This window comes from Opisthorchis viverrini, assembly GCF_000715545.1.
Source record: "Opisthorchis viverrini unplaced genomic scaffold opera_v5_51, whole genome shotgun sequence".
Taxonomy (NCBI): Eukaryota; Metazoa; Platyhelminthes; class Trematoda; order Opisthorchiida; family Opisthorchiidae; genus Opisthorchis; species Opisthorchis viverrini.
In genome coordinates, this window is record NW_008751707.1 from 1,245,795 (window position 1) to 1,273,291 (window position 27,497).

The window sequence follows — 27,497 nt, forward strand, 5'->3', positions numbered from 1 at the left end:
ATCGCTTATTGTTCAAATGCACTGTATTATTATTACTGGGATAGGTAAAATAGGTTCCTTAGGCTGTAGTGTTGCCGTCTGGGGCATGAATAATTTTACTTCAAACTATGTGAAGTAGACCACCAAAATAGGGTTACACGTGAGTACTACTCTCAGTGTAACTTACCAAGTGAGTTGCGTAATGCACAGGGACAGCGACACCGAAATTGGTAGCCAGGCAAGTCCGATAGGATAGCACGGAGCCATTTGTTCGTCCACCGCAATTAACGTATCTCAATTAATTCTGCTAAAAATGGTACACTGTAGTAAGTAACTCAACATGATGCACATCAAAATTATTATTATTATTTCACCGGGACCCCATCAGTTACATTGAATTGTTGACAGAAAGCAACATATTTCCAAAACTTTGCAGTACGACTTGTGCGGTTAAGACCCAGATTATCCCTTCCTGTGTGATATTTGCTGATGGATTACTCTCTTTGTATACTTTGGTGTAGACGTTAGACAATACCTTCCATAAAAATTCAAATTAGCAAGACACCCCTCACTTCTTTGATGGAACACCATTCATAACATTGCTAACATCTGCTTAAAAGCTCAAGACGACTTCACTCTTAAAAATTTACCAGATAAAGGTAGTTCCTTCCGCATTGTTGACGAAGTTATGCTCTACATAAACGCAAACGGCCGCAAATCGCTAAAGACTGGTATTTTGCAAAATAATCAGGTTTTACCGGTTGTCTCAATTAAACTGGGAATGAATCCTCGTTTATGATACCCTCTGGTATGTTTTGTCTAGAAAATGTACTTCAAAGGCATTGAATGTCGTTGGTAGTAAGGGAAGATTTAGTTTTTGTGAAGATTTCGTCCTGTAAGTGAAGCCAACCAATGCTGAAGAGCGGCAATATACCTTCTTCAAGTGCGAGTTTATCACACTGTTGATCAGCCGCCCGTGGCCGAACGGCTAAGTGTTCAAACTACTAGCTAGGACGTCGCGGGTTCGGGATTCTCAAGAATTTCATGAGATGCGCGTTATTGATGATTTCTAGTAAAGATGAAACAGCTGTACAGTGCTTCTCGGCTTTTAAACATAGACTGACTTCACTTTTAGGACGAAATCTCCATAAAACCATTTATTATCGCACCAATTGGCAAACATGGCTGTCTTTGTGCGGCATGTTTAGGCAGAGAATACTACAGACAAGAGATTCAACTGGAATTTAGTAACGTCTCTTGTTTAAACAAACCTGTACGCAGGCGGATGTTTTACTAAGCTGACACTTATTCAAAGATGTGGCAAACTCGGCGCGCACAATGTGGGGGCGTTGTAACACGTAGAAAGTGGAAATTCTCAAAATCTTAATGGCAGCAATCTATGCAGTTGGAAAAGCAAATCTCGTTTATTGCACTGAGTTGTGAAATAGGGTCCTTAAACATAACATTTGGTCATCAGTAGGCTGTCAGAATAGATGAACAAGAATCGCTCTTCATCTTCCGACGCGATAATTACAACAAAGTAAATGTTATTGACTAATTTTATCATTATACACATCATCAGCACCGGAGAGAGCATTAACAATAATGACGCTGACATTCCACAGCCTTACAACCACGAAAACTGGTTACTACATTTTAAATCTAAACGTCAGAACAGCGACGACTGTGTGAGAAGATGTCTTGAGCTGATCTGGCGCTTAAATTCTGCGGTACTTACATCTTCATAGGCCTAATGAGAAAATCTGAAAGGAAATGGATAGAATGGGGACTATTGACATCCGTCAGACGCCATCTTTTTCATCATCTTTAACAGAGTCCAAGGGTGGTACCTTGAAACCCTGTTGGAAGGAGGGACGCATAAATAGAGAGCAAACGCTTGATAATCTCTTTTACACCATTTTTCAAGTCACCGTTTATATCAGAATATGCGCTCTTCCAAAGGATGACCTGGGGGAAACAACTCTTGGTAGACACCGATCCGGGACGCCTAACATATGTCCAACCCACTGTTTTTAATGGTGCGGCCGAAGTTCTCCAAAACGTTCAAGATAATTAGTCCCAATTCGTTCATATGACTCTTAAAAGAAAAGTTCACATGACGCTCCGTGTCCTGGAATTATATTCCTTCTCACCAAGGGCGTAAGAACTTTGATGCCAGAAAGGCTCCTTTGTGAGAGCCCATTTAAGAAAAAATTGCGGTTAGACTCATCTCTGTGACGCACCGATCGCCAATATGTAGGTGCCAAAAACGCCACTACTCAGAGATTCCTCACTGTCCCATAAATACAAGTATTAATAGGGTTTCTTAGCCGTAGTTGCGTGGCATAACGTTAATTTGTCCAGTTTCATGCAATTTTTTGTCACTTACGTTATGAAACACCTCGCACATCGACAGACTGATTGGTCATCCATCTTGCGTCAACAAGACAGAAACTTACTGAATCCTTGATGTATATACTCGGAGACAATGTGTCTGGTGGTCAGTAAAGATTTTGGTCTTGCTTCTGACATTTCGTATGAAGGTATTGAGTAGGTACTTAGAAGTAAGCCAAGGCTTTTGTCATTTCGCGCTTCCATGAACATAATCCTACTATTCCTCTCCCCTCCAAAGAAACGGATACTTGTACTTACTTATACTTAATACTTATGGCACTACTGATAAGGCCTCGCCTTTTTTACATAAGCATAAACGCCTAATCGCTAACGCGTTATAAGAGTCTCAATTATCTGAATATTGTTTAGATGGGTGTGCCTTGAGCAGTCTTGGGGTTTCTGTCCGAACGTCGGGTTGTTATTCGACCCACAGAACAAACAACAATAGTAACCAAATTTAAGTCCCTTTGTAGCCCAAACCGAGGTTTAAATTATCAAACTCTGTGAGTTTTCATATATTTTGGACCCAGTTCATATGCTTTCTGGAATCAGTCTTCCGTTTCCAACTGTGCCAAACGCTGATTTGACCAGGGGTCAAAACGTAACAATGTCTGCAGAAAACACTAAAACTCGAGTGAAGTAAATGCGGTTTCTATTGAATTTGATTGGCACTTTTTCCACGAAATTGTATTACCTTTTTTCTTCGTGAAATTGATGAAACTGTAGTACCTCTACCGGTTGGAGTTGTTCTTTGAGACATTAAAATATAATACCTGGCAAGAAATTTTCGATGCTAGACTTATTTAGAGATTACTTTCTTTACAAAAAACACCAATGTATTAAACCTAAAATGTAAATGCGCGTTTTAGTTCTTACAGTCACAACGCATCAACTTGCATTTAAAATGGATCATAACGCCTGATAACGAAGCGGTTTGGAGGCCATTGCATAGTCCAATACAGCAAGCATTGTTGGCTCAATAAGGCAGCTTTATTGTGATAGATATGAAGTGCATAACAGAGCGCAATTTTTTGCAACGAATTATTTTGGGACCCCTGTACCTGTACTATCACTGACATTCTAATGGACCTCACACGACATTATCAAAATTCAATTTCCATAACCTGTCCACGTATTCCAGGAATTAAGCGGTGAGGAAAACAGCATACATCGTGAAGACATTCTGACATATTTTGCAAGAATATGCTTCCTTAGAAGCTTTCACAACCAAATACCTGGCGGAAACAGCTATGAGAAAGAGCTATATCTGCCATAGATATCTTGATAAATGAAAAAGTTTAGAAAAACTTTGGAAAACTTGAAATTCGTTGGTGTATGTGATTGATAGATATAGAAGGTAACTCAAAGAATTTCAACTTATTCCCAAAATTTTGTGCATCAAACTACGAAAGATACTTTTCACACAGCAAGGCGGTACAATGCATTGCAGTGAGTCGTGTCAGGGCGATCAGTTTTACCTGCACAGTAATATTTCTCTGACTCTCTTCTGATGACAAAACACTTTTCATTGAGCAAATTGTTACATTCAATAGTAAATTACCCCACTATTTCGTCAGCCAAAAGTCAAACAGAAGACGCGACTGCTCAGACTATCGATTATCTGTTTCTGTGACGTGCTTTCTGAATAGCGCATTTTGTGTTGCTGTGATAATCTATTTTTACCTATATGGAAGGAAAGCGAGAAGCAGATGACTGACGGTGGAAGCACCGAGTTTCATTCCATACAGTGTTGCGAAAGGAACTAACGCCGTTATTCTTTTGCGTCATCACATTTTCACAGAGCAGCAAGTTGTCGTTTGAGGACGTTGTATTGTTGCATGGCTAAATAGGGCATTCCTTTGTCTCTAAGAACAAACATGTGGTTTTGAATTATGTAGAGCATTAAATCACACACGTTGATTCAAGGTATGCGGTGTCTAGTATTGCTTGAATTTCCTTGAACCTTTCAATTTTATTGGTATTTCCCCATCATTTGTTGACGATTAGAACGAAATTCTCCCTGCATAGAGTAAACAAGCCACATGTTCCGCTTTGTTGTTTAGAAAACGATCCGGTTTTGCGGAGAAGCACTCAAGTCATCAAAGACGTCAGTTGCGTTTCACGATCCATTAGCCGCATATGGTCGTTTGTTACCGCTTGCCTTGTCAGCTCAGATCTTTGTGACTCATCTGAAATCTGGACTAGTCTGCTCATTATCACTGTTTACATCTATCAGCCCCTTCGCCTTCAATATAGAGTAGGTGGTTGTGGAAAAAATCTCACACGTGCCTGGTCTCTAACTAAAAATATAGGATCGATTTAGTTGTAAGTACTTGAGGGATTTGTCGAACTCACGTTCACATCAATTTCGTTTGAACAGTCGCTCTGTCCTTGCGCATTTATTCTCCTCAGTCTACATCAAAGAAGGAAAAATCCAACTCGAGTTTCGCTTCTATCAGAGCTCATCAACAGTTCATATCCTTGACCGTGGCTAGCTTTTTATTCAAGGCATCTGATATGCGAAGTGAGCTCATCAGAGCGTGCTGGCCACTCCAGTATGAAGGAGACCAGTCCACGGCTTTGCCTCTCCGATGGGCACCAATAGGTGAAAAACTAGTACTTTGCAGACGGAGATTTCTCACAAACGTTAAAGGTAGTTTTGTAAGGACAAGGCATTTATTTGTGTTTATTTCATGTATATCCTGTTGCTTTATCCGCAGTAAAATCCAATATTTTCACACCGGGAGCAGAGCGGGAAGATTCGACTTAAAACCAGAATGTTCATTTCTCACCGGCTGGTTCAGATACCAGATTATCTTCCCCATCGTCTAACAAACTTTGTTGATCTCTGTTCCGTCTTCCTGTAGGCTTTTTTGTTGTCGTCTGCAAAGTTCTGCAGCACATTGCAGTATAAATTAAACCAAACAGGCCGACATTTAAAAAGAATTATATTCATCATTTATCAACCCATTAAGTAAGAGGATAGACTGTCACTGCTCAATCTGCCATGCCTTCAGGCTGTGCGTTCGGTATAACCATGTGCACAAAACTCATCGGAGTTTTCGGTCTATTTGCATTTTCTATGTTTGGATCACCTAAACAAGTGGGTCCTAGTTATTCCAAGAATGGAACCTTGTAATATGGTGCTGGTGTTTCGCAAACGGTTTTTATAAAACCCATTAGTGTTTCATGCCTGAAGGACAGAAATATATTCTCTCTTATAACTTGATCATCATAAGCTTCCATCCAATAAAGGTGAACGGACAACCTGCGAAGCTGTACTATCACTGAGTGGCTAAATCAAACGGTATCTTTGGGTTCTATCAGCGCTGGTTGGACAACTAGTCCAGACACCCATCCGAGATGCATTTTATAAAACACTGTAAAGCAAACAAAATTTGCGCCTGACCTTTTGTACGTTCAGCTGTCAAGCCTAATATCCAGTGCCCGTGTTCCGTGTTAGAAATAGCAACCATGGCCGAAGCTAGCATTTAAACAATCTGGCTTTTCAAATGTGAGCAGAAACTTTGATTTTTTCGGGTTTTTGGGCCTTGATAGTTTGCAAGTCGATTCAGCGCTAAAATTTGAGATCCCGGAATAGGGTGGCTTCTTATGTGGATGGTCCTTAGGATCGCTGGATTTTCCAAACAACGACACAACGTTTATTAGTAACTTCTAGTGTGAACAATATAAAAAGATTTTTTGTTCAGTTTCCGGCATGACATCTGGCTGTGGACGTTTCCCACTTATGATTTGTTAATCGAGCACCCCAAAACCAAATACTGACATTAGCTTAATAAAGGTACCAAATTAAATAGCGTTTCCGGTTTTTGAGGCTTTGATGTGGCAAATTGCAAGATGTTTGGATTACGCAAGTGTGTAACTGAACTTGCATTGAGCTCAAAACTTCCAGTTGAGTTTGAGAGTTTCAGTTGACCAACCGAAAAGTACGATAGAAATTCGTCTCAACTAATTGAGAAGATCTACTTTCATGTAAATTATTCTTGCGGTTTTTGTCTTCCAAAAAAGGAAGAGCATACTAGCTGAAATGAATCTTCAGATGACTTTGTTTTGTGATAGAAAAATTTAGCTTCTACCAGAATTGGGCTCACTGTTTCCAATAAATTAGTAATTATACTGTATTATTTGACAAATACTGCGAAAAGTTTTGTTGTCTATCTGCCGTGCATTTTTACGGGGTGTTAATCCAAATTTTTAGTTCCATCAAATCTAAACCTAAGACTTCAGTTGCAAACACTTGGTTTATTCAATCTTTTCTTTCACTTGGTTTACCTTCACCCTCTGTTAAGTCACTAGTATGGAGGCGAAAACTCCATGGTCCCTTCATTGAACGATGACACGTTACGTGAATAAAATGCACGACATTTTACTCCACAGGTTTCTTCAATGAATGTTTTGTGTTTTCTTGTCTGAATCTACTATTTCCAGCAGGTCTGTAGTCCGCAGTCTTTGGCTGCGTGACATTAATTTGCACGTGAATTTTCCCGTACGAACAGACGTAGAGTTGTGCTTCATTGTGGCTAAAGCTATACAAAAAAGCCTGCCTCACTAGGTAATAAAAGAAGTCAAGCTCGTTTTCTTCCTCTCTCTGCTGAAAGTTTCTTTCTTTTAAATGGGCAAGTAGGGATCCTCCTTAGGAATTTTCCTGAAAGTAATGACACCTTTGATATAACCAAACTCACAGTTCCGGTAGTTCTTAAACTGTTCTGCAGCAACATGCAGTATCGATCAATATATATGGAAAAAGATTCGCTCTAAAATAATTTGTTCACAATTCTTCACAGACACAAACCCAGAAATGTAATTTTATACAGTACGTGAATACTGTACATCTGGAGCTATTCACCAGCATGCAAACTTTACGATACCCGATCCACTTTCACAACAGAAACCCAATGCGAAATGCTCAAACTACCATGTAACTGACGTAAACAGATGGAAACATAAAGGAACACGTTTGTGTAAAGGATACGGGGTGGTCTGAGCCATTTCACCGAAATAATTCATTTATGTACATTTTTCGGCGAAGAAAGAACAGGAAGCAGCTGCTCTAGACAGATCAGAAAGATTTGGATTCGAAATCAAACTCTGAAGAGTAAACAATTGGGTGACCGAACAAACTACCAAACGGATACCTAAACTGAGAGGCTAATGAATAAACAGTAAAGAGGGATTTACTGGTAAGTTTCTGTGGTGTACTACTGGAGAATATTTTGTCGTAACCATGTCTAATATTCTAAGATATTCGAGGTAATTGTGCATTTCCTTAGATAATGCCTTACACGTTGCCTCTGTGCCTTCAAAAAACACTTTCTCTTTCGTATCATGTCTAATGTAATATATATGTATATATTATATTTCTAGAGGGCTTTTGGGTCTCTCTCCACATTATTTTGTCTTTGGAAATGGTGTACTGTTCTTTTAAAAGCCAAAATTTTGTTCATGCACGCTAAGCCTTCTTTAATACACCCACTGATGGGTTTTAAATAAGATTGCCTTCCTTATTACAACATAAATTCCTTGAAGCTCTGAATTCCAAACTTTGATTTTATATTTGTGCCTAAAATGTTCCACAAAATGTGATCAAACATCAGCAGACTATTCCATAATTTGCAGCCTTCTTGGGGACGCGGAATACTATCTACGTTTTGAAACGGTACACATGAGTATAAGTCCTCTTCAACTTAAAAAACGGGTTATCTCAGAAAGTACGTAAAGGCAGAAGGTTAACTTATAAGAATTAATTTGCCTCTGAACACACAAAAATTAAGAACTATGCCAGATGGCTGCTAATAAAAACTTGTGTCATGTTTCTCGTTCATAAGGAAGAGATCTGTTTTCACGACTACGTATGTGTGGCATTTTGCAGTATACCAGCAGTAATTTTAAAGGTGTTTATTTGTTTCCTCACTGTTTTATTAGTCAAACAGTTGTCTCAAAGACAAAATTGTTATTCTTTCTACATCATTTCTTTTGCATCATCTGAAACGAAAAGCTATTGATGCATGCGTCTGAGCCACAGACTGCTAAACCAACTACTAAGCAATATCAGACACACTGAATGAATCAGGTGCCATTCAAATAAACATAATGTTCTTCTTCTAATCCGAGTGTTTATTTGCTCCACACTTTCAAGCAGTGGACAAATCAGGACAGAGAAGGATCAAAATTATCCTGATAATCAGCAAACATCCAAGGTTGAGTAAAATCAGCTTCACTCTTTGTGTTCAGAAGAGGTTCAGCGTTTGCGATTTGAGAGCAGGCGCCTACCTCCATTTTGTAAAATGGCATGAACTGACTAGTCTGCATTCCTTATGTGCTCATTTCAGTGGATGCTATTCCAACCAAAATAGCTAACGTTCCAACCAAATTGTAGAGAGATTCTATAAGATGAATGGCCACCATTAAACAGATCCGAAAGCTTCTAAGTTAAGCTGCTGCCAAACTGTCATGTTCTTCATGTAGGAATCCTAAATGAGGCAACAGAACCCAGTGAGGTCCAGGTTAATTTTGAGAATTGCAAAACGGAGTAGTTCCTAGGCAGTCACGAGCTATTCTATAGACGTGAACTGCAGGCATGTTTGAGGTCTCGTTCGAAAAAAATACCGTTAGCCTTGAGCCTCTTGTACTCAAAGTATGACAAATTGGCCTCGATGTTGGGGATTTTGTGCTCCAAAAACTCCTATTACAATTGCGGTATCCTAGGCAACATTCTTCCTTCAGATCGCTGGAGTTACAAAATAACAAGACCTATAACCGTGCAGGTACGACCACTGGAGACAATGGTGGCATTACCGAAGTATACAAAACGCAGTAAGCAATCAATTTTTTAACCTCACACATATGAAGCTATCATTAAACTTCCCCCTTGAGACAAAAAATGCAGAGCGTTCAAAAGCTCAAACAATCGGCAGGTTTGCAAAATTTGTTGAGCAAGCTCCATACAAGTCAGACAGAAATATTTATTTGTTAAAAGTAAGTGTTAATTAAAAAAACGTCCCTTTTTCAAATAGTATGTTGCATATTTTGAAGCGAAAAATGCACATCAAAGGATTTATGATGGATTTTGAGTGTATACTGAGCTTTTTGAATATACTTCACGTTTGCACAACAATTAAGGGTAAAATAATTACCTTCTAAATCCACTGTGGGTCCTCCATTGTGGGCCTCCAAGCAGCTAGATTGTGCTTTTGATACTTCATTAGTAACTTGTCAAAACCAAATCTCTTTTATATCAACAAAGCAACACAAAGTGCAAGCTATACTTGCCTTTTTGAGTCATAAACATATAATCAACCAACTGGAGCAACACAGCTGTCTACAGGAGATATGGATTGATTTGAACTTCAATCCTTTCTCTTTGCAGTTAAGCTTTTGTTTGTCATTAGCTGTGGGCTTTGTGAGAGACAAACAGTACCAGCCCCGAAAATGAAGAATTATGTCACCAAAATAATCTGGATGGTAATATCCATAACCGATGCACAACGCATGAAGGCCTAAAAAATGCAGGGGCGCTAAATTTTCCTGTGTCCAAACAGTAGGCAGAGGAGTGGACAGAGGAGAGCCATGAGTAAAACCAAAGTTATTATGCGCAATTTAGATACTGAACAAAGCTGGTGTTTGTCCCTTGTTTTGGTCATCTAGTGTTGGTTTCATAAACCAAGACTGCCAGAGGCTAGTAGTAGGTTTTTTGATGATAACTGTCATTTTCAAGAATTTTATGTGCAGAAATCTTGTGTTCTTTTGAGTTACTGATGCCTGTGCTTGAAATCACATACTTAATAGATTTCTAGGGGATCTCTTGTATTCTGATTCCTTTAATCATTTTGAGATTTATACAAATGCAAATCAGTACAATACAAATAGCATACATTTCCGTAAACTATACTGCGCGATCAAACCAGCTTTGTCTTGAAGTGCATAAAACCTCACACCCAATTGTATTTGACGAAGGAGTGAAACGCTAGTAATTTGCATCCTGCAACCAAAATCTTAGGCTCAGAAAGGAGCATAGATTTACATAGCTAAAGCAGTCTTGTCTCTCGCTGATATTTCTGTATGCTGAAAATTACCACCGTCAGAGTTGGTCAAGAACAATGGCTTGTTTCTGAAATGCCCACTGAACTCCAGCGGTAGCGTTTTCTGTGTGGCCGATTAAAGCAACTGTGGATGTGCAACAAATGGACAAAATAAATGGTGTTTTTATGTGAATATCTCCAACCATTCTCTTTTATATTACCCCTAATTGTGCCAGTTTTACTCTTAGTTCGTGAGAGACTAGAATAGTATAAGTGTGTAGTTTGAGTACGCAAACAGAAAATCCGAACTTGAAATCGATGCAAGTCACTACCGCACCTTGTTAGGTGGAGGCAAAGCACACATCCTTAAGAGGGGGGAATTCGCAAAAGTGAATCATCTTTGGTGTTATAAACAAGTATCAATATGGTGTACAGAAAACGTTCCAACGCATAGCCTTGTTTTGTAGCTTTAAGTCCTGCAATCTCTAATTAAAGACGGAAATTTTGTTTTGGATTTCTGATCACCGATGTTGCTGTAGTACTGCATGAGTTTACTGGATACAACAGACAGCTAGTGAGCCACAAATGGTGACATGTTCCTAATAGCCCCTTCTGGTGATAGTAATGACGGAAATACGACTAGTAGAGAAATATAGGCCACCGTAGACCATGGTAAGCCACACTGAAGAAGTTTATTTGTTCATTCATTCATTACTTTGTTGTTGTTTGCGTAGCTCAGTACATTCACTCGCCTGATAACCAAGCTACTGACTATTTACACGCTTGCTTCGTAGATTGTACTACAAGAACGTTGCAGTGCACGGCAAGTGCAACCATTGGAATTAACACAGCTGCGTCAACTGGAATAAGCTGAAGAATAAATTTTACGGGAGCAGTGAAGCTTTTTGCATTTCTGTGGCCTTCCTGATATTTTGGCTAGCATGAAAAATTGTGACGAGGTTTGCAACAAATGCTGTATTCTGTAGGCAATTAGCCCAGATTATATTGTCGGTTTGATGTGACTTTAATGATTATAAATATCGCATTTGACACACCACCAGTGATCTTGTAGAGCTGACTCACACTAGCTTCTATAAGACGTCTGTAACGATATTCACCTACATTCTATCCGCAAACCAAAAACGAGAGGTTCAGCCGGATTCCTGGTGGGTCTCTTATCAAAACCAAATTGGTATGCGAATGAGTGCAATTTAATATATGCTATTATTTTTTACAGATTTGTGGAAGCTAGATTTGCACTGCGCCCGTTTGAAAGGCTGAACGGCTATAATGAACGACTATAATAGCTTCAGTATGATAGTATGTATGTCTAAGGTTTTGTTTGAACTGCAAATGATGTGACGCAGGCAAGATTGTTCTGATCAGCTAGCGCGGCATTTGGTAGTTACAAGCAGCAATGAAATTGCCAGAGATACACACTTCAAACCATAGCAAGTCACGCAAATCCTCTGTGTGAACATATAAAACATTTTATGCAGTGCCACATGGTTATAACCAAGCAATCTGTGAAACGATATCGAATGTAACCTCGGTATAATAAAAGCATCTTGGGACCGCAGGATCAGATGCTGTTGCCTTTAATCGCAGTTTGTACGAGCTGCAAAGCTTGGGACCAAAGATAGAGAAATAATTTTGGTTGACAACTACACAGAGAAAAGATTTAATCTTTTGGCCACAGTAGAAATCCGAATTTAAATTGTGGCTGAAACTTATTTTTCTTCCACGCGAAACAAAATTAGTAAACCTGTGTTGGTAAAGAAAAACATCTAAATCAAACACTTTGGCCGGACGAGCACCGAATGTTCTCTCCTGTTTAACGAACAAAACTCCTCGACACCTTATGTCATGGTTCGCCTAGTGATCATGAATTATCTAAGTCTCAAGCTTAAAAACTTAATAGCACCAGAGAAATGTCATCAATTATCTGCAAACAGTCATTTAAACTTGATGCCTGCGATAATATTCCAAGTGATTTTGCCACAAGATTATGCCAACCCAAATGTTATTAATTGTGATAATATCTAAGAATTGCCCTCTCACATCTGTTAAGAAACTAATGCCATATGTTCTGACAGTCACAGCACGCCTGAAGCTCAAAAAGCTTTATGGTTGTACGGGCATTGAGCTGATGTAGTATGAACATTTTTAACGCAAACCGTGAAAATAGCTTATTCTTGGATTTCACTGATTTTACGCTAGAGCTATTTAGAGCCATTAAGATGCATGGTTACAAATACTGCCTAAAAAGAACGAAAATGATGGATGTGGAGGGTGCTAGCTCCGATTTTCTCAAACGTGCATAATTGTAACTGCTATTGTGTATTGAGAGGTTGTTTTATTTAAAGCTACTATGAGTTCCCCGGTGGCGGGTTTAGCGCGTTGATCAGACAACCTGTTGGAGATCAGGCATTTATGTCCTTCAAGTTAAAAATTAAAAATCGTTAGTTTTTTTGAAAATGTGTTCTGATTTATTCTATAATTTTCTGTTTACATTCCTGTCATTCTTAGTGGAGGTGGATTTTTATCTAGCAAGAAATAACATCTATAAAATCTCTGGTTACTAATTCAAGACAGCAGTTTCTGTTCCAAATTTGCCTTAGCATGATGAGTATGTTGTACATATCAAGCCCTTTGTTTTATCATCTCCCTAGTGATGGCTGTTGTAAAGTTCTTAACAAACAGACACTGGAATATTTTGACGTTCTTAATTTAAACCGTCACCTCTAACAGTTTGTTCTACTCCTCTTTTGTACGCTTCAAAAGTCACTTGGTGAATGCTCCGTCCATTCTCTATGCAGTGAGTTTGTACCCCAAATCCTGATGAGGGTAATATGTGGTGGAAGAAATACCACAGTCAAGCCCTACACAGCTTCCGTAATTTAATTTGGTCAAAAACTGGGCACCATTTCGTGAAATGTGGTTCTAGTTAGTTGTCTGCGCAGCGAGTGCCCTCGTTCCAGAACTAGTCACTTTATTTTGGTGAAAAGGTATGTCAAGTGACCGTGCGCGATTCCCAGTCGGAGAAAAACGGCGTCCAACATTCCAGAAAGTGTTGAGTTTATTGTTTGGGGGGTCGTGAGTACTCAAAGCATTCCGTAGTATTCATTGCGTGCCTGCTACATTAATGCATAAATTTTGAGATTAACTTTGTGTACTGCAGTGTCACATGAAGTCTACGTCAACGCTCTCAACTTAAACAAACTCAACTCCGAACATGCCCATCCTGCTCCGTGTACCAAGGCACCCTAGGCGTAAGCGTTCATTGGCAGCGTGTATATTTTTCAAAATCGCGCTGTGTCACCTAGGTCGGTTTGGACTGTGTTTTGTAGGATCCCATGGAAGTCTTTTTGTAGGCCTCCCTTGCCGCCGTCATCTCGGGTTATTTTATACTTGTTGCGAAAACTCCAATTTTCGTTGTCTTCTAGAAAATCAGAAGCATTTCTCCTAGTTTTCTTTGTCCAATGCGTCCTGTTGCAAGTTGAAAGATTTTACTGTGTTATCACCTTGCTTCTCTCCGAAAGGAAACTTATAGCCATTTTGCAGTGTTTGTGCAGATCTCAAATCAAATAGGAATTTTGTTTTTTAGCTGACCTGCTTCCAATTACATCAGTGCACTCCACACAATCGCGAGTAGTCCGTCTTCCATAAGGCTCAATCAGTGCAATCGCCCGACATTCCATCCTTATAATCATCATTTTACGGCCATTCTGTTCAAAAGTCTCCTCTCTGTTGTGGTATGTGGTGGCGTTAGGAAAGTTTCTCAAGTCAGGACCTTCACCAAGTAACACATTTGGCCAGTATTCTGAAAATTTGCTCCTTCCTAAGTGCCCGCAGTGCGGTGCAACAGTGACTTTTCGTCTGTACCGTCCTCTGACATCAAAGTTTCTGTCACCATGGCAGTGCTTCCACTGGGCAGTACACTTTTCAAGGTCAGCCCGGTACCTAAATACATTGTCATCCAGTGCGTCCACACCGTTTGTCGCTGCATTTGCAGTCATAAATCATGGGGTGCCACAGTTTTGGTCTGCTTCAAACTATCCAGAAACGTATGGAGTTTGAATCCCGCCTTCTAGTTGTTAGCAGTTCTATGAGCCGCGTGAGGGAAGGAAGGAAGGTAAAGGTTTCGCATGTTGATATTATATGTCCCTCTATTCAATATTACGTATAGTTATGTGCAACTGTGGCATCTCATGCATTGTACACGTCAGTTTGCTACGCACCCGTGTCAAAAAGTACCCTTTTAGGAAACCAAACTCAGCGTACATCAGATCAATCCGATTTTTTGCTGAGATATGATTTTCATTGGTGTTCGAACTAGCTTTCATGAATAATTATGTTCGAGATTTTTGGAACTATTTTCTGCTTGGGCTGATGCTATTACCACAACCTCTTAAGCAGTTTCTCGTTAGTTCGTCCCACAAAAATTGGACATGCACGTTAAATACCTCATTATCGACTGCATAGTTGTACATTATCGCCGAATGGCGCTTTAGGTATCACATACATATACAGACCGCGTAATTCATTGGAGATTATATATTTAAAACCGTTACACTTAGGTCAAAGACGGAGTGCGACTGGAACAAACACTTAAAAACGCTGTCGCAGTGCATTTGAACCAAATTAATGTTCTAGTTGTTGTTGAAATCCTACGGAGCCTTTGATGAACTCTTCATAGGTTACAAAAATAAAAAATCGAAAATTTGTGGTGATAGTGATACTGTTTTGCTTCGACAGCCGTCACTCTTCGAACATTTGAAGGTGCTGCAGCAGGTCAAACAAAACCAGCAGGATTTCAACCAGATATATGCACAACAAACACAATTTTCCGTAGGTGCTGCATTCCATTCTTTCAATTTTGTTTGCAGACAAAGCTCCGTGGATTCTAATTGCTTTCCAGGTTATGATGAAGATCTTTTTTATTGCTTAAGCTGAATTCTGACGTAACAGGCAATTCACGCACTTTATATCCCTGAGTTTCGGTGGTTTTCTTAATAAACTGTGTATTCGTGGAATGCGCTTTTGATCGCCGATCCAACAAACTTCTTCACTTACCGTGGAATTACTAGTACCCAAAAGATCACCTTGCGCTAGCGATAATCGCTTATACATTTGACTTCTTGCAACTTTGAAGGTCAATGTCTAGGTCAAGATCTTCAGGTTCAACGACTGTGTAGAGTGTTAGGAAGTCTTATGCTCGTAGATAGTTATATGTGAGTGCTACATCTGCGCAACAACCTGACGTTCTTGGATGCCTCAAGTGACCTTCTGCACCCTTTAACCTCAGTCCTGGGTTTGTTACATCCTCCCCGTTGAAACGTGGAGGACGTCTTGGACTGGCTGTCTCATCGGCAGACCAACTGCGCGTAGAAAATGATGGTTGAGGATGCGTCCACGACACTTACGAAGACGGACATTGCTGTATGGCTTCATTTTAATCGTATTTTTACACATTCACTTTCTCCACCATTATTAGTCGCTTGGCTCATTGGACCAACATCCAACTTGTCTGCTTATGAAGGGGGTTCGACTAACAGTGCCTCTCATACTTTACTCATCCGCCAGAAACTCCACTGGAAGCATCTTTCTGGTTCTCAAATTCTCAATCAAGTTCCAGCGAATGGCAGAAGTAGAAATCACTAAGGCTTCCAAGCATCGCACTCTAAAATGCACGCTCTGCTTACGACAAGGCCTATTATTTAGCAAGCAGAGAGTATAAATATCCAAATACATTTCGGGTGCACCCGCGGATCGAGATCTTTTCATTCAATAAAGGATTACTTGTCTTTCTTCTCGCCCGTAACACCCAAAATACCTCAATTCTGACCTCTCCATACCCCACGGTGGCCCCAAATTACCACAGATTTCGGCATGTTAGAGGTCTTCCGAAAGTGTACATGGTCTGGCACTTGTGCGTGAATGAACTACCCTTAAAGAAGAATAAAGGACTAACTAGCGCGGTGACCATGTCCAGAAAGGTCTCCACAGCTCCGCTGTGGATAATTGACTTTGGGACTCCATCAAAATTCGACGTTGAAGCATGGTGGGCCATTACATGTAAAGCTATGCAGCAGTCTGTTGTGGACATTAAGTGACATTTCTTCAGGTGTTGCCAATGAACAGCATACGCTCGCGCATTTGTTGATCATAACCACTTCCCCGATTCTTCTGACATTATAAAATAGTGCTAAACCTCTAAAGGTCAGTAACGTGACTTCACCGTTGGCAGTTGTAGCGTTTCTGGCAAGAATAACGTTACGACGAAGGCGTAATTGATGACTGAATTGCCGTCGTTGACACACAACATGCAGACGTTAGGGTACACTCATTCCGCTAGAACAAAGCACTATCAAGCCTATCTACCAAAGCCAAAACCTGTCAGTACGTTCCCGTTCGCGTTCCGCAAGACAGAAAACCACGCGATCAGCGCGGGCTTACCGGTGCTCATCGGCGCATATATGTTTCGAGGGAAACCATCCACGAAGCTTTCGGCACCAAAACCTTTGAGGCTGCCGCGCGGGGAGTCGAAATACTCGTGGCTTCACCACCAAATACTCCGATCGCCAACGACTGCATCATCAAAAGTGTCCAAAACAGGGTTCGCGGAGGATTTCCATCTCAAAGAATCTAAGAGATAGAATTAGAACACAGAACTTTTTGAAATCTGAACAAGCGGCTTCGCGTCCAGATGATGGTATGGAGCAGAATTCGGGTGCTTTAATGCTAGCTCGAAACAAATTTCTCCTGAAAAGACCAAAATTTGTTTATCACATCTGCGGCATCCATTCAAGGATCCTGACGGAAACGTCGTCTACACAGGCAAATCATTTATGCTTAGTGTTCCGTCAGTCTCCATATGAGTGCCGCCTTTCCTCTTATTAGAGGGAAGCGATTGTCACGGTAAACTGGTGAACAACTATTGCCTGGTAGCTACAGGTCTATAAGCCTTACCATTCTTGCCTGATAAACATGGTTCTGTCTATGGACAGCTTAACCCAAGCCAAGGACGGGTTCTACCTACTCTTCTCCAACACTAGTCTACATAGGAGTTCTTCAAGGCTCCGTTCTGGGACCCTTGCTGTCTGGTCTACGTCGTCGACCTTCCAGATGTTCTTGCAAGTTCATGTCTGTTTTTTGCGGACGACTTGAAATCCTGGATTTCCAATGACAGTGCCCTCCAACTGGACGGAGACGCTGCGAAGCAGTGTTTGTTGGACTGGCCCCTTCCCCTGAATGACAAAAAGTGCGTCCGTACGTCATTTGGAGGGGACTCAGCGAATGCATGATGAGGAAGGCCCGGAAAACATCATGGGGACAGACGCCAAAATGGATTTGGGTATGTGAGTATCCTCGAGCTCGTCCTTCTAACTAAACCATGATGAATCGGTGCAAAAAGCACCCGCCATTTTACGGATGATCCGGCTCACCTTCTGCCGTATTACCCGCATGGGCCTACGTCAGACCCTCCTTGAATACGCCGATCACGTTATCTTCTCAGGACGCACGAAGGACGTCACCCACTTTCGGGGTGTCCAGCGAGCCGCTACGAAAATTGCTGCCGGCCCGAAGTCCCCTGAATTATCGTCTTCTCCGAGGGGACCTAATTCTCACTTATGCCCTGAATGAACAAAGCTTGGCCAACAGATTTTTCGCCGTTGACCCAGCAAACACACGGCGGGGACATGGTAAGAGTTCCACACTCAGAACGAACACATTCATTAGGCAAGTTTCCTCTCGTTTCGGGCAGTATCTTTGTGGAATGGCCTTCCTCCGACGGTTGTCCACGGTCATTCTAGAACCCAGTTCAAAGCACTATCAGGCATTTATTTATGCGAATCCTTGCGTTGGCAAACATACTGCCCTGCGCTGAGAACATAAAGAACAGTGTTGTGAGCAGCTTGAAGCAGTGAAGGCGGCGAACGTAATGTACCACAGCCAGGCCTGTGTCGGCTCTATTGCTCTCACATCTGTATCTCCCTCACTTTTGATATACACTGGGTGCCGATCCACTCTTCCCATTCTCATTCTATACAATGTGATTTTCCGTCCTGCCTCTCCTGTTTTCTGCCCCTTCTACTTGTGGTGCTTTGGCGTGAATGTAAGCCATTCTTCGTAAGTTTCACCCCGCGTCTGGTTTAAAAAAACAACGTGGTTTTCTCCACCCTGTGTTCAACTTGCCTCGGGTGTGGACCCTCTGTAATTAGCGGTTCCTCAAAGGTATGTGCTAACCGGCTTAGCCCCGGTACTATACCCATATTACCGCATTTGCTGATAAACCTTCGTTAGTACAAATTGACTTTTCGCGTAACTCGGCACAATCCAATTGACCGCCGGATGAGATCAATACCGAGTATGGAGTATCTTTGGTCTTGTGCCGTTTTTATCGTTTTTCGTTCAGAAACCCAGTAAGCTCCAGCCACATTATTTCTTTCTCTCACTTATGGACTTTGGTTTCCTAAGAAGGCTGTGTTTTATAACTGTGTGCCTCATGCGATAATCGCCAGTGCTAGGCCATCAGCGTGCTTATGATGAACTTTCGTTCTACGGGCGCTGATTGGTTGTTTTCGGACTGCTATCAAGGGCCACGAAAATGCGCTGTGAAGGCACATTAACAGATGAAATGATGCGGCATTTATACGGTTCCCATGAGACGACGAGCATGCTTGTTTCAGTTTGAGCTCGGCTCTGCCGCCATTCTGGAGCATTCCGTTCCCCCGGACTCGGCACTTGCAGGAAGGGCCCTCTTGGAACTCTTTTGCGGCCTGGCATTGTTGCGGCGCACACAGGTTACCTATGTTCAGAATATACCAACCTTCTATCCACCTTAGCTTTCAAATTTCGTGCTTGAGCTCCTTACCGCAATACGAATAGCAACTCCACCGGCCGCTTCACGTTTTAAACATTAATCGGTGTCACCAAAATGCTTTGGTGCATTGTATAAAAGGCATCTGGCCATCAATGATACTGGTTCTAGACTGGTACAAAAGATACCGCTAGTGGGTTACTTGAGGAAATCAGAAGGTAGGATTGCAAAACGAAAGAACTTGAGAATAGAATGGCTGTGCCCACTTATAGAGACACCTCTGCAAAGCCATCAAAAACGATCGATATCTGAAATACGTGTCACGTTCACTACAAACCTTAAACCTATTAGGCACACTCAGATCTAATGTTGTTCAAGTATCTCGCTGAGGAATAAGAAGCCCTTTAGCGAGTCAAACATCGAGCAGTATAAGTGATATGTTGTCAAAGAGTATGTTGTATTCAACAAACAATGCTGCCATATGGAGCATCCCGTGGGTCGCGTTTGGAGAACGTCCGTCAACTAGACGATTTAGCCAAAACCAATAATTACCGTAATTGAATCATATCTATATTATGGGACAAAACCCGAACAATTCAAAACAAATTAAGGCAAAACGCACACATACAAAAAATTCTACATTCAGTCCACCAAAATTAATTAATTAGTTAATTCGCCTTTGGACGGGCGAATTGGTAAGTAGCATGTAGAGAAATAAGTGGATTCATTGTTTTCATTGGGAAGCATCACGAATTTCTTGACGTCCTTCACGTTCTTGTTTGCTGAAATTCAAGTCCGCATCTGGTTCTTGGGGAACAGTTGAAATGCCGGAGTGCCAACAACAGCGTCTTCCAAATGAATGCAGACACTGCAAACAAGTAGTAATTCGACTGATTCCTTCTTCTGAAGGATGAAGGTTGCGTCAATGTCTCTGAGAGGGGGCTCAGCAAACCTCTTAGGAAGAGGAGCTAATCAACCCTGAAGGTTGGGTGAGCATGTGCGATACGGTAGTTCAAATCATGGAGGTGCAAGAGATCGGTGAAAATCGTAGACTGCATGATTGTTTGGAGGATGAGGTGAACTCGGCGTGGTGCATTACATGTATTAGGAGAACCACCTCCTAACGTAATGGGACTACATAACTGCCAATGGAATAACCGTTTTCGTTGATACAGATTTCATTGGTTGTTCTTCACTCGTTTTTGACGGATGAGTTGTAGTCTTAGTATCACATTTTGACCCACTAGTACGCGACGGTGATCAATAAAGAGCTGGCTCGCATGTTCGTTGACTTTTTCTGGCTTGGTCAACCGCACCAGGCGATTAGGCTGCTATCCAGACGCGGGTTCACTGTAATTAGAAGGCACTAAGTGGGTGTGATCCACAACAACAGCCAGGCGGGATTTCCAATAGGCAGAGGTTGTGTCGACCATATCATCACACGCCGACGGGTGTTAGAGCAACAGCATATGTGCAGGTAGAAAATCTTACCGTCCCTTGACTTCAGGGGTGTATTCACTTCTGTCCATCGGTCAGTATTGCCGACCACACCTGCCTGACAGAGTGTGCCTAGAAGTTAGTGAACATAATCCGGTCCAAATATTCACATACCCCTGGAAGTGTGAAGCTATATGTCGAGCATCCAAAAGCTTCCCCACAAAACTTGCTATCCGGCGAAAAGGTCCGCATTCTTAGTTATTGTTGAAGGTGGCCGTCAAAGAAGTAATGAGCAGAAGCTGAAATTTATCCAGAAACCCGGTGATCACACTGCTGCTTTAGACCCCGTAGGTCCAGAGTACGCAGATTACATCGCCCTCATTTTGGAGACAAAGGCCAAACACAAGCCATGTTGAATAGACTAACTACCGCTGCACCACATTCCAATGTGCGGCTAGCACCCTCAAAGTGCAAAGCCAGGCTTCGAAACGCACCATCTCCGAACATACCTCTTACAATTTACGTTAATCACTAGAGGTTGTGGAGAATATCACATACATTAGTGGTTGTCTTAGTTCTGACAGAAGTGTATCTGATGGAATCACTGCAAGCGTCCTACGGTCAATTGAGGCCTCAAAATGGCATATCACTTGGTCTCAACGGTCACGTGCACAAGGCTACACTAAGGACTATACTGTTCTATGGCTGCGAGACGTGGCCTCTGTGGACAGGTGACGCTAGACGCCTTCATATATCTGACAATTGATGCCCCAGAATATGTTGCTGTTTTGGATGGTCTCAAACGACTAGCAACGAGGTGATTAGAAAGTGGGTGTTTGGTATTCCAATGAGGAAAACATCCAGCACCCTCGACTACAATGGCTGGGCCATGTTCTAAGGATGCAGAATCACGGTCTGCCTGAATGGCAGAATGGCGCAAACAGCAATGTGGACAACGTATAACCTAGAAGAAAGGTGTGATAGACATTACGGAGATACTGAGTGTTGTTGGTGTTGTACGCCTTCCAATATGGTACCCTTGCTACCAAGCCTGAGCTTAGCTAACAGCACTGCATAAAGTGGCAGCTGATCCATGTCACTGGCGTTTTCGTCGGTACGCATTGGGTTGAATTTTGGCAATGTTTTAACTTTTTACCGAAAGTCTATCCTTTCGTGATAACAGCTGATGTTGAAGAGGGCTTTGAATTCCTTTGAGTCTGCTTTCACAATGGTCAAATTTGCTTAAGCTCAGTGTTTTCTACAGTGTCCCTACCCACAGAATCCCTATACCATTTTACAACAATGGTAATCATTGAACAATAGACCTCATACTAGGGTGCCAAGCTCATGGAATTGAAGAAGCGCCCGCCGCTGGACCAAAAAACATTATTAGCTCCCCTAAAAGGTGTAGCCGATTTCTCACCACTGGGGCAAGGCCAGCAAGTAGTCTGCACAAACCATCCACCTACGTAGTTTAGCATATTTCCAAATGAATAGTGTCCTAAGAAGGTAAAATTAAAGTAAAATTCGAATCGTTCGGATTTACCAACAGAGAATGTGCACTCATTATCGCTGAGCATTTGAGCATTCTCAAATGGCAATGCAGACAAGAGAGTATCCTGCCAGTAAGTAGTAAATTCGGCTGTCCAGACAGTGTATGTTAATAATTTTTGTTAAAAGCTGATGCAATAGTGCCCTGCTAATCACCTGGAATTATATTCATCAAGCAAGTACATAGTTCGACATTTTGAAAAACAAAACCAAATGCAGCAGTTAAGTCATGCGGCTCCAGTTTATATTATAATCCAATTACTATCTGCACATAACATATTCGACTAGATAGAGGTTAGAGTTCAAAGTCTGCACAAAGTATCATGTAGGTCGACTTGCATAAGGCCTCTCTGATCCCAAACAGTCAAGCCATGAAGAGTTTCCACTAAACAATGTAACAGCGAGGGAAAATGCGATAAAACTTATGCGCAGTTCAAGAATATGCTTACTGGGAAGAATTGTAACAATATGAGACTGCTTTTAACTATGCAAATTTCTGAATTCTCTGACTAAGAATGTAAGCATGTAACACCTATTTGTTGGACATAGCAAACTAACTTCAGCAAGCCGTATCCAATGAAACCAAAATGAAATAAGCATATTCCTCCAGAATCCCAAGTATACTTACTGAGCAAGATCAGTAATTTGTTTGGTTTTGGTTGACCTTTTAAATAAATTCTCAGGAACGTTTCTGTGTTAATTAGGTTCAGAACGTATATCGGTATAAGCAAATGAAATAGCAATCCAGAATTCAGCACAGAGTAACAGGTAGCACTTTGGTATTCCAACTGGCCTATATCTACAGCACATCGAATAATAAAACAAGAGAATAATGAATAGGGCAACGAATAGAATTTCAATCATGTTCATCGCATCCACTGCGCCTTGAGTCAGCTTTTGGATGTTTATATCGTTCAGCGGTTGTCTTGATCGTATTCTTTTGGACATTCTCGGATTGGAAACTTCAGATTCTTTGCAGGCAGTATGTTCTTTAGAGATGACATCTTGTTCGGAGACCGTAAAACATTTTTGGTATTGAACTCAACATGTGTCTCCAGTGGCTAGAGAGATTATCCAAATGGAGCATTTTGACCATCCATTCGCGATTTGATGAAAGTACTTATCCTGTAACAGGGGTAACATCATCCGTTTAACACAGTGTGAGAATTAAGTACCAAACGTATATCAGTATAACCAGACGAACTAGAAATCCAGAATCCAGATCAGCGTAACAAGTAGCACGTATGCATTCGAATTGGCATATATGTACAGCATATGGAATATTAAAACAAGAGAATAATGAATAGAGCAACGGATAGAGCGTCAATCCCGTTCATCACATCCGCCTCACCTTGAATGAGCACGTGCATGTTTATAGGCCAGTTGTGGTCATGATCGCAATCTTTCGGGTCCTCTCGGAATGGGAATATCAGATTCTTCACAAATACTGCGTTCTTCAGATACAATGTTTCGTTTGGATACCATAAGATCATCTACAAAGGACTCATTAGTATTTGAAACAGCAGGAGTGCCATTAACAGACTGACCCATGGTATTGAGCTCAACCTGGTTAATGTGTCTCGGGTGGCAAGAGAGATCATCCAAATCGAGAATCGTGACCATCCATTTAGCATTTGATGAAAGTACTATTCCTGTAGCAGATTGTAAATCATTAACTTTGAAAAATGTGACATCGGCCGTTTTCGCACAGTCAAGACTTGTACGCAACGAACGAGAATTAAATAAAAGTACGGGACTCTGCCCAGTAACTGAATGGACGGCATTCCTGAAATGCAGTTGAAAATTATCAGTCCCACTGTCCAATTCCACAAAAGAAGTTTGAGAGAATGAAGTAATGGCAGATTTCAGTGTTCGGACGAATTTCTCAACAAGTCCATTCGACCGGAGTTTCAGTGGAGCAGTAAATAGATGTTGACATCCAAGACCCTTTAACCATTCCTCCAGGGATTTTGCAGTGAACCATGTGCCGTTGTCAATGGCCAAAACAGTGAGTACAACTTCATGGCTGAATACTTCCCTCGATGATTGTTGCGTGAATTGGGCACTTGGAGACGTAGTAAGAAAAACTTCAGGTCAACGTGAATATGCATCAATAACAATTAGAGCATAGTATTTACCGAGAAAAGGACCGCAGTAGTCAGCATGAACCCATTGAAACGTTTCACAAGTAAGTGGCCACGGATAGGGCTGTGAAGATTTGCTATGAATCTCGTGTGAACATTTAACCCTATTTCTAGCAGTATGCTTGATTTCAACATCTATTTCCAGCCACCGTCATCACAAGCGTGCCAGATATTTCATTCTATCAACACCCAGATGACCAGAGTGCAAATCTGCCAGAACAACCGCTCGCTGAGTCGTTGGAGTAATAACTCTATCCGCAAAGCGCAACAAATCATCTGGTATGATGGCCAAACTTTCTCGGCGACAGTAAAATGCGAGAAATCGACGCCGCTCTTGCTGAATCCAGCCACGACGCAGTGCAGAAAATATGGGAGCAAAATATCTTTTAGTATCAGCCACAAACGTATCCCACTTGACTGGTAATGGTTGAATCAATAAACTCTGAATTGTTTGAATCGGAGTCGTATGATGGACAAGAAATCGGCATGGAGAATCATTTTTGCACTACGACGAACTATTGTGTAGGCGCACGGACTCAGTGCAATAATCCACCGTTACACCATAACTGTTGATGACTTCGCTAGAGATTTTGTTGAATGATACAAGAGCTCCAAAGCCTTGTGATCAGTAGCAACGACGAAGTTTGGGGTCGCTGGACAGTCCAATGTACCGCAAGTGTATCTCGTTAAGTTTGAGACCTTTGAAAGTTGACGAGAAATGCAGATCACCGATCTGCCACACTGTTCAAAGATTGCTCCTATTCTAGTGGGAGGAGCATCAGTAATGATTTTCCAATAGTGTTTGGTGGGAAATAGTTTCAAAACAGCTAAATTTCGAAGATGACCAAGCAGTGCACGCAACGTCTTTTCATGGTTGGAGGACCAAGAAAATTGATTGGCAGATATGACATCAAAAATGCAAGTTGCGTGTTTACGAAATTAGGAATAAAACAAGAATAATACTGAATGCTCCTAGAACTGAACGCAATTCTTTTAGATTGGTGGGTGATGGTGCTTTTGCTAAATGGGACAGACGGTTTATATCGGGTTCAAAACCACTTTCATTTACAATGTAATCAAAACATGGGGGTGATGTAACCGCAAAGTGCACTCATCAGGATGAATGGCTACGTTGAAGTCAGAAAATCTATTTAGTATGGTCAACAGACGCATATCATGGGTAGCTTCATCAGAAGCATGTACTATGACGTCATCCTAATATGTCTCAACACCCTCCAAATCTTTTGTAACAGTATTTCTAACTTGTTGAGATACAGCTGGTGAAACGGTCAGATTAGAGGAAGGAAAACTGTATCGGAATAATTCAAAAGGTTTGTTGATCACAGCAAGATTACTAGAAGCTTTGTCTAGTGGTCTTTGAAAGCATCTTTTAGATCAATTTTTGAAAACATACTTGAACCTGATAAACGCTACAGGTCTTAGGGCTCTTCTGTGGTGCATGTACGTTGTAGTATCCGCCTGCACTCCCTACAAATTCGCGAAGTAATACTATCGGCCTTTAATGTGGTAACTATAGGAGCTTCTCAGGAGTCAATATTCCTTTCTCAAATATTACATTTAATGCTTCACAAACAAGTGGAATGGAATAATTCGTCCATTTGAAATATAGGATCTCCTGTGGCTTCAAGTTTTACTTTGAGTGTTTGTATGCTACCCTCAGCCTTAGAACGTTTAGGAATAAGATGTTTGAGTTCATTCTCATTCATAGAAGTCATTAAGATGATACTGGTTCGAAGTGAGCACAAAAGATGACATAATGGGTAATGCCATCGCCAGCACAACAACATTAGCGCTAAATACAAATACTTCGCTTGTGGGCAGCCTTTCTATACTACTGTCTGCATTTATATTCCAATCAAGGAGTTCGTTCAAAACATTGACATGTTGCTCAAAATACTTTGGTATAGTCAATCAGGTTTCTTTATTATAGCTGCAAACTGAAGTGTTGGTATCTCACCATTTTTCTTCCCTGTATTTCAGACCCGTAAAGCAATATCCTGTTTAGAATTGAATGGTTTGGATTTTACTTTATACGCGTGATCCGTGGTCCTAACTGACTTGGTTTCCCTGTTCCATCTATCGTTTATCGGCTGAAAATTCAACTATAACCTGTAAATCAGGTGAATTCATTTAAAGCAAACGTGTACATGTCCAACGGCTTTTGTTTTCAAAGATGAAGACAGCCTTGGAGTCAAATGCAAGCATCGGTGTTTTTGGTTTGAATGATACCTCATCTCCAACTATAGGTTGAAGCGAGAATTTGAGTGCAACAAATGATTATTGCTTCGCCGTGAAACAGAAATAGGTAACCATCTACCAGAGTGACACGTCCTCGACATTCTGTTACTAGCTTGTCATTCCAGGTGATCTGCACACTCAAATAATCAGTCCTAGTTTAGACCGAATAGGGTCCTGCAAGTAGCAGAACAGCTCAGCACAGGCTGCCGCGTACCCCAGTCGAAATCTAACAGCATATTCTAGATAATCAGTCTGGTCAGCCGATATCCACGTCCTTCTTTCACGGTAAAATAATTGTTTCCAGCCTTACCTAACTATCAACAAACTACATCTCAAAATCTGCTTCCCGCCCAATATTAAATGGTTATTACTAAAAAAATGTACATCACCATTCAATTTACACTCTGAATCGATGTCTAAATTGCAGCAACCAGCCTTTTTTGGAGAATTGTTCGGAATGAAAAGTAGCCTGCTTCGTTTCCTTATCAAACACGACAGCTCGCTAAATCTTGAATGGTGCATTACAGGAATGCACCCGTAACCACTGAATGAACACCTATTGATGAAATTGTGGTAGCGTGTTTCATGTTCCTGATTGCTGCATCAAACCATACTCAATGATCTTCGTTTGCGTTTGCCTATGTTGACCTTGGTACCTACCGTTTTGTGTAAGTGAAAAAAGGCATGCACTCTGTATAAAATGTCAAGAGTAACGGTTGCTTGAGCCCTAAAACTGGCAGTAATTTCATATCAGCCTTGCATTTTTCAGCTGCGAACCAGACTCAAGCTGGTCTAAAGATGAATTATGCAGTGAAATAAGTCCCGACAATTTTGCATCTACATAAACCTCTAATGTGAAACATAAAGCAT

At 41.2% G+C, this 27,497-nt stretch overlaps 1 protein-coding gene across 1 annotated transcript in view; it reads right to left on the bottom strand.

Annotated features, from left to right (window-relative positions):
• Positions 1 to 15,580, bottom strand: part of T265_03529 (hypothetical protein) — a gene marked incomplete at both ends in the record, with an annotated part of 35,516 nt that extends 19,936 nt beyond the window's left edge. The window contains 2 exons of the mRNA XM_009168041.1: positions 167 to 283; positions 15,489 to 15,580. Coding sequence (XP_009166305.1) covers positions 167 to 246 — 80 coding nt within the window. The remainder of the gene's footprint in view (positions 1 to 166; positions 284 to 15,488) is intronic.
• Positions 15,581 to 27,497: the final 11,917 nt, after the last annotated feature.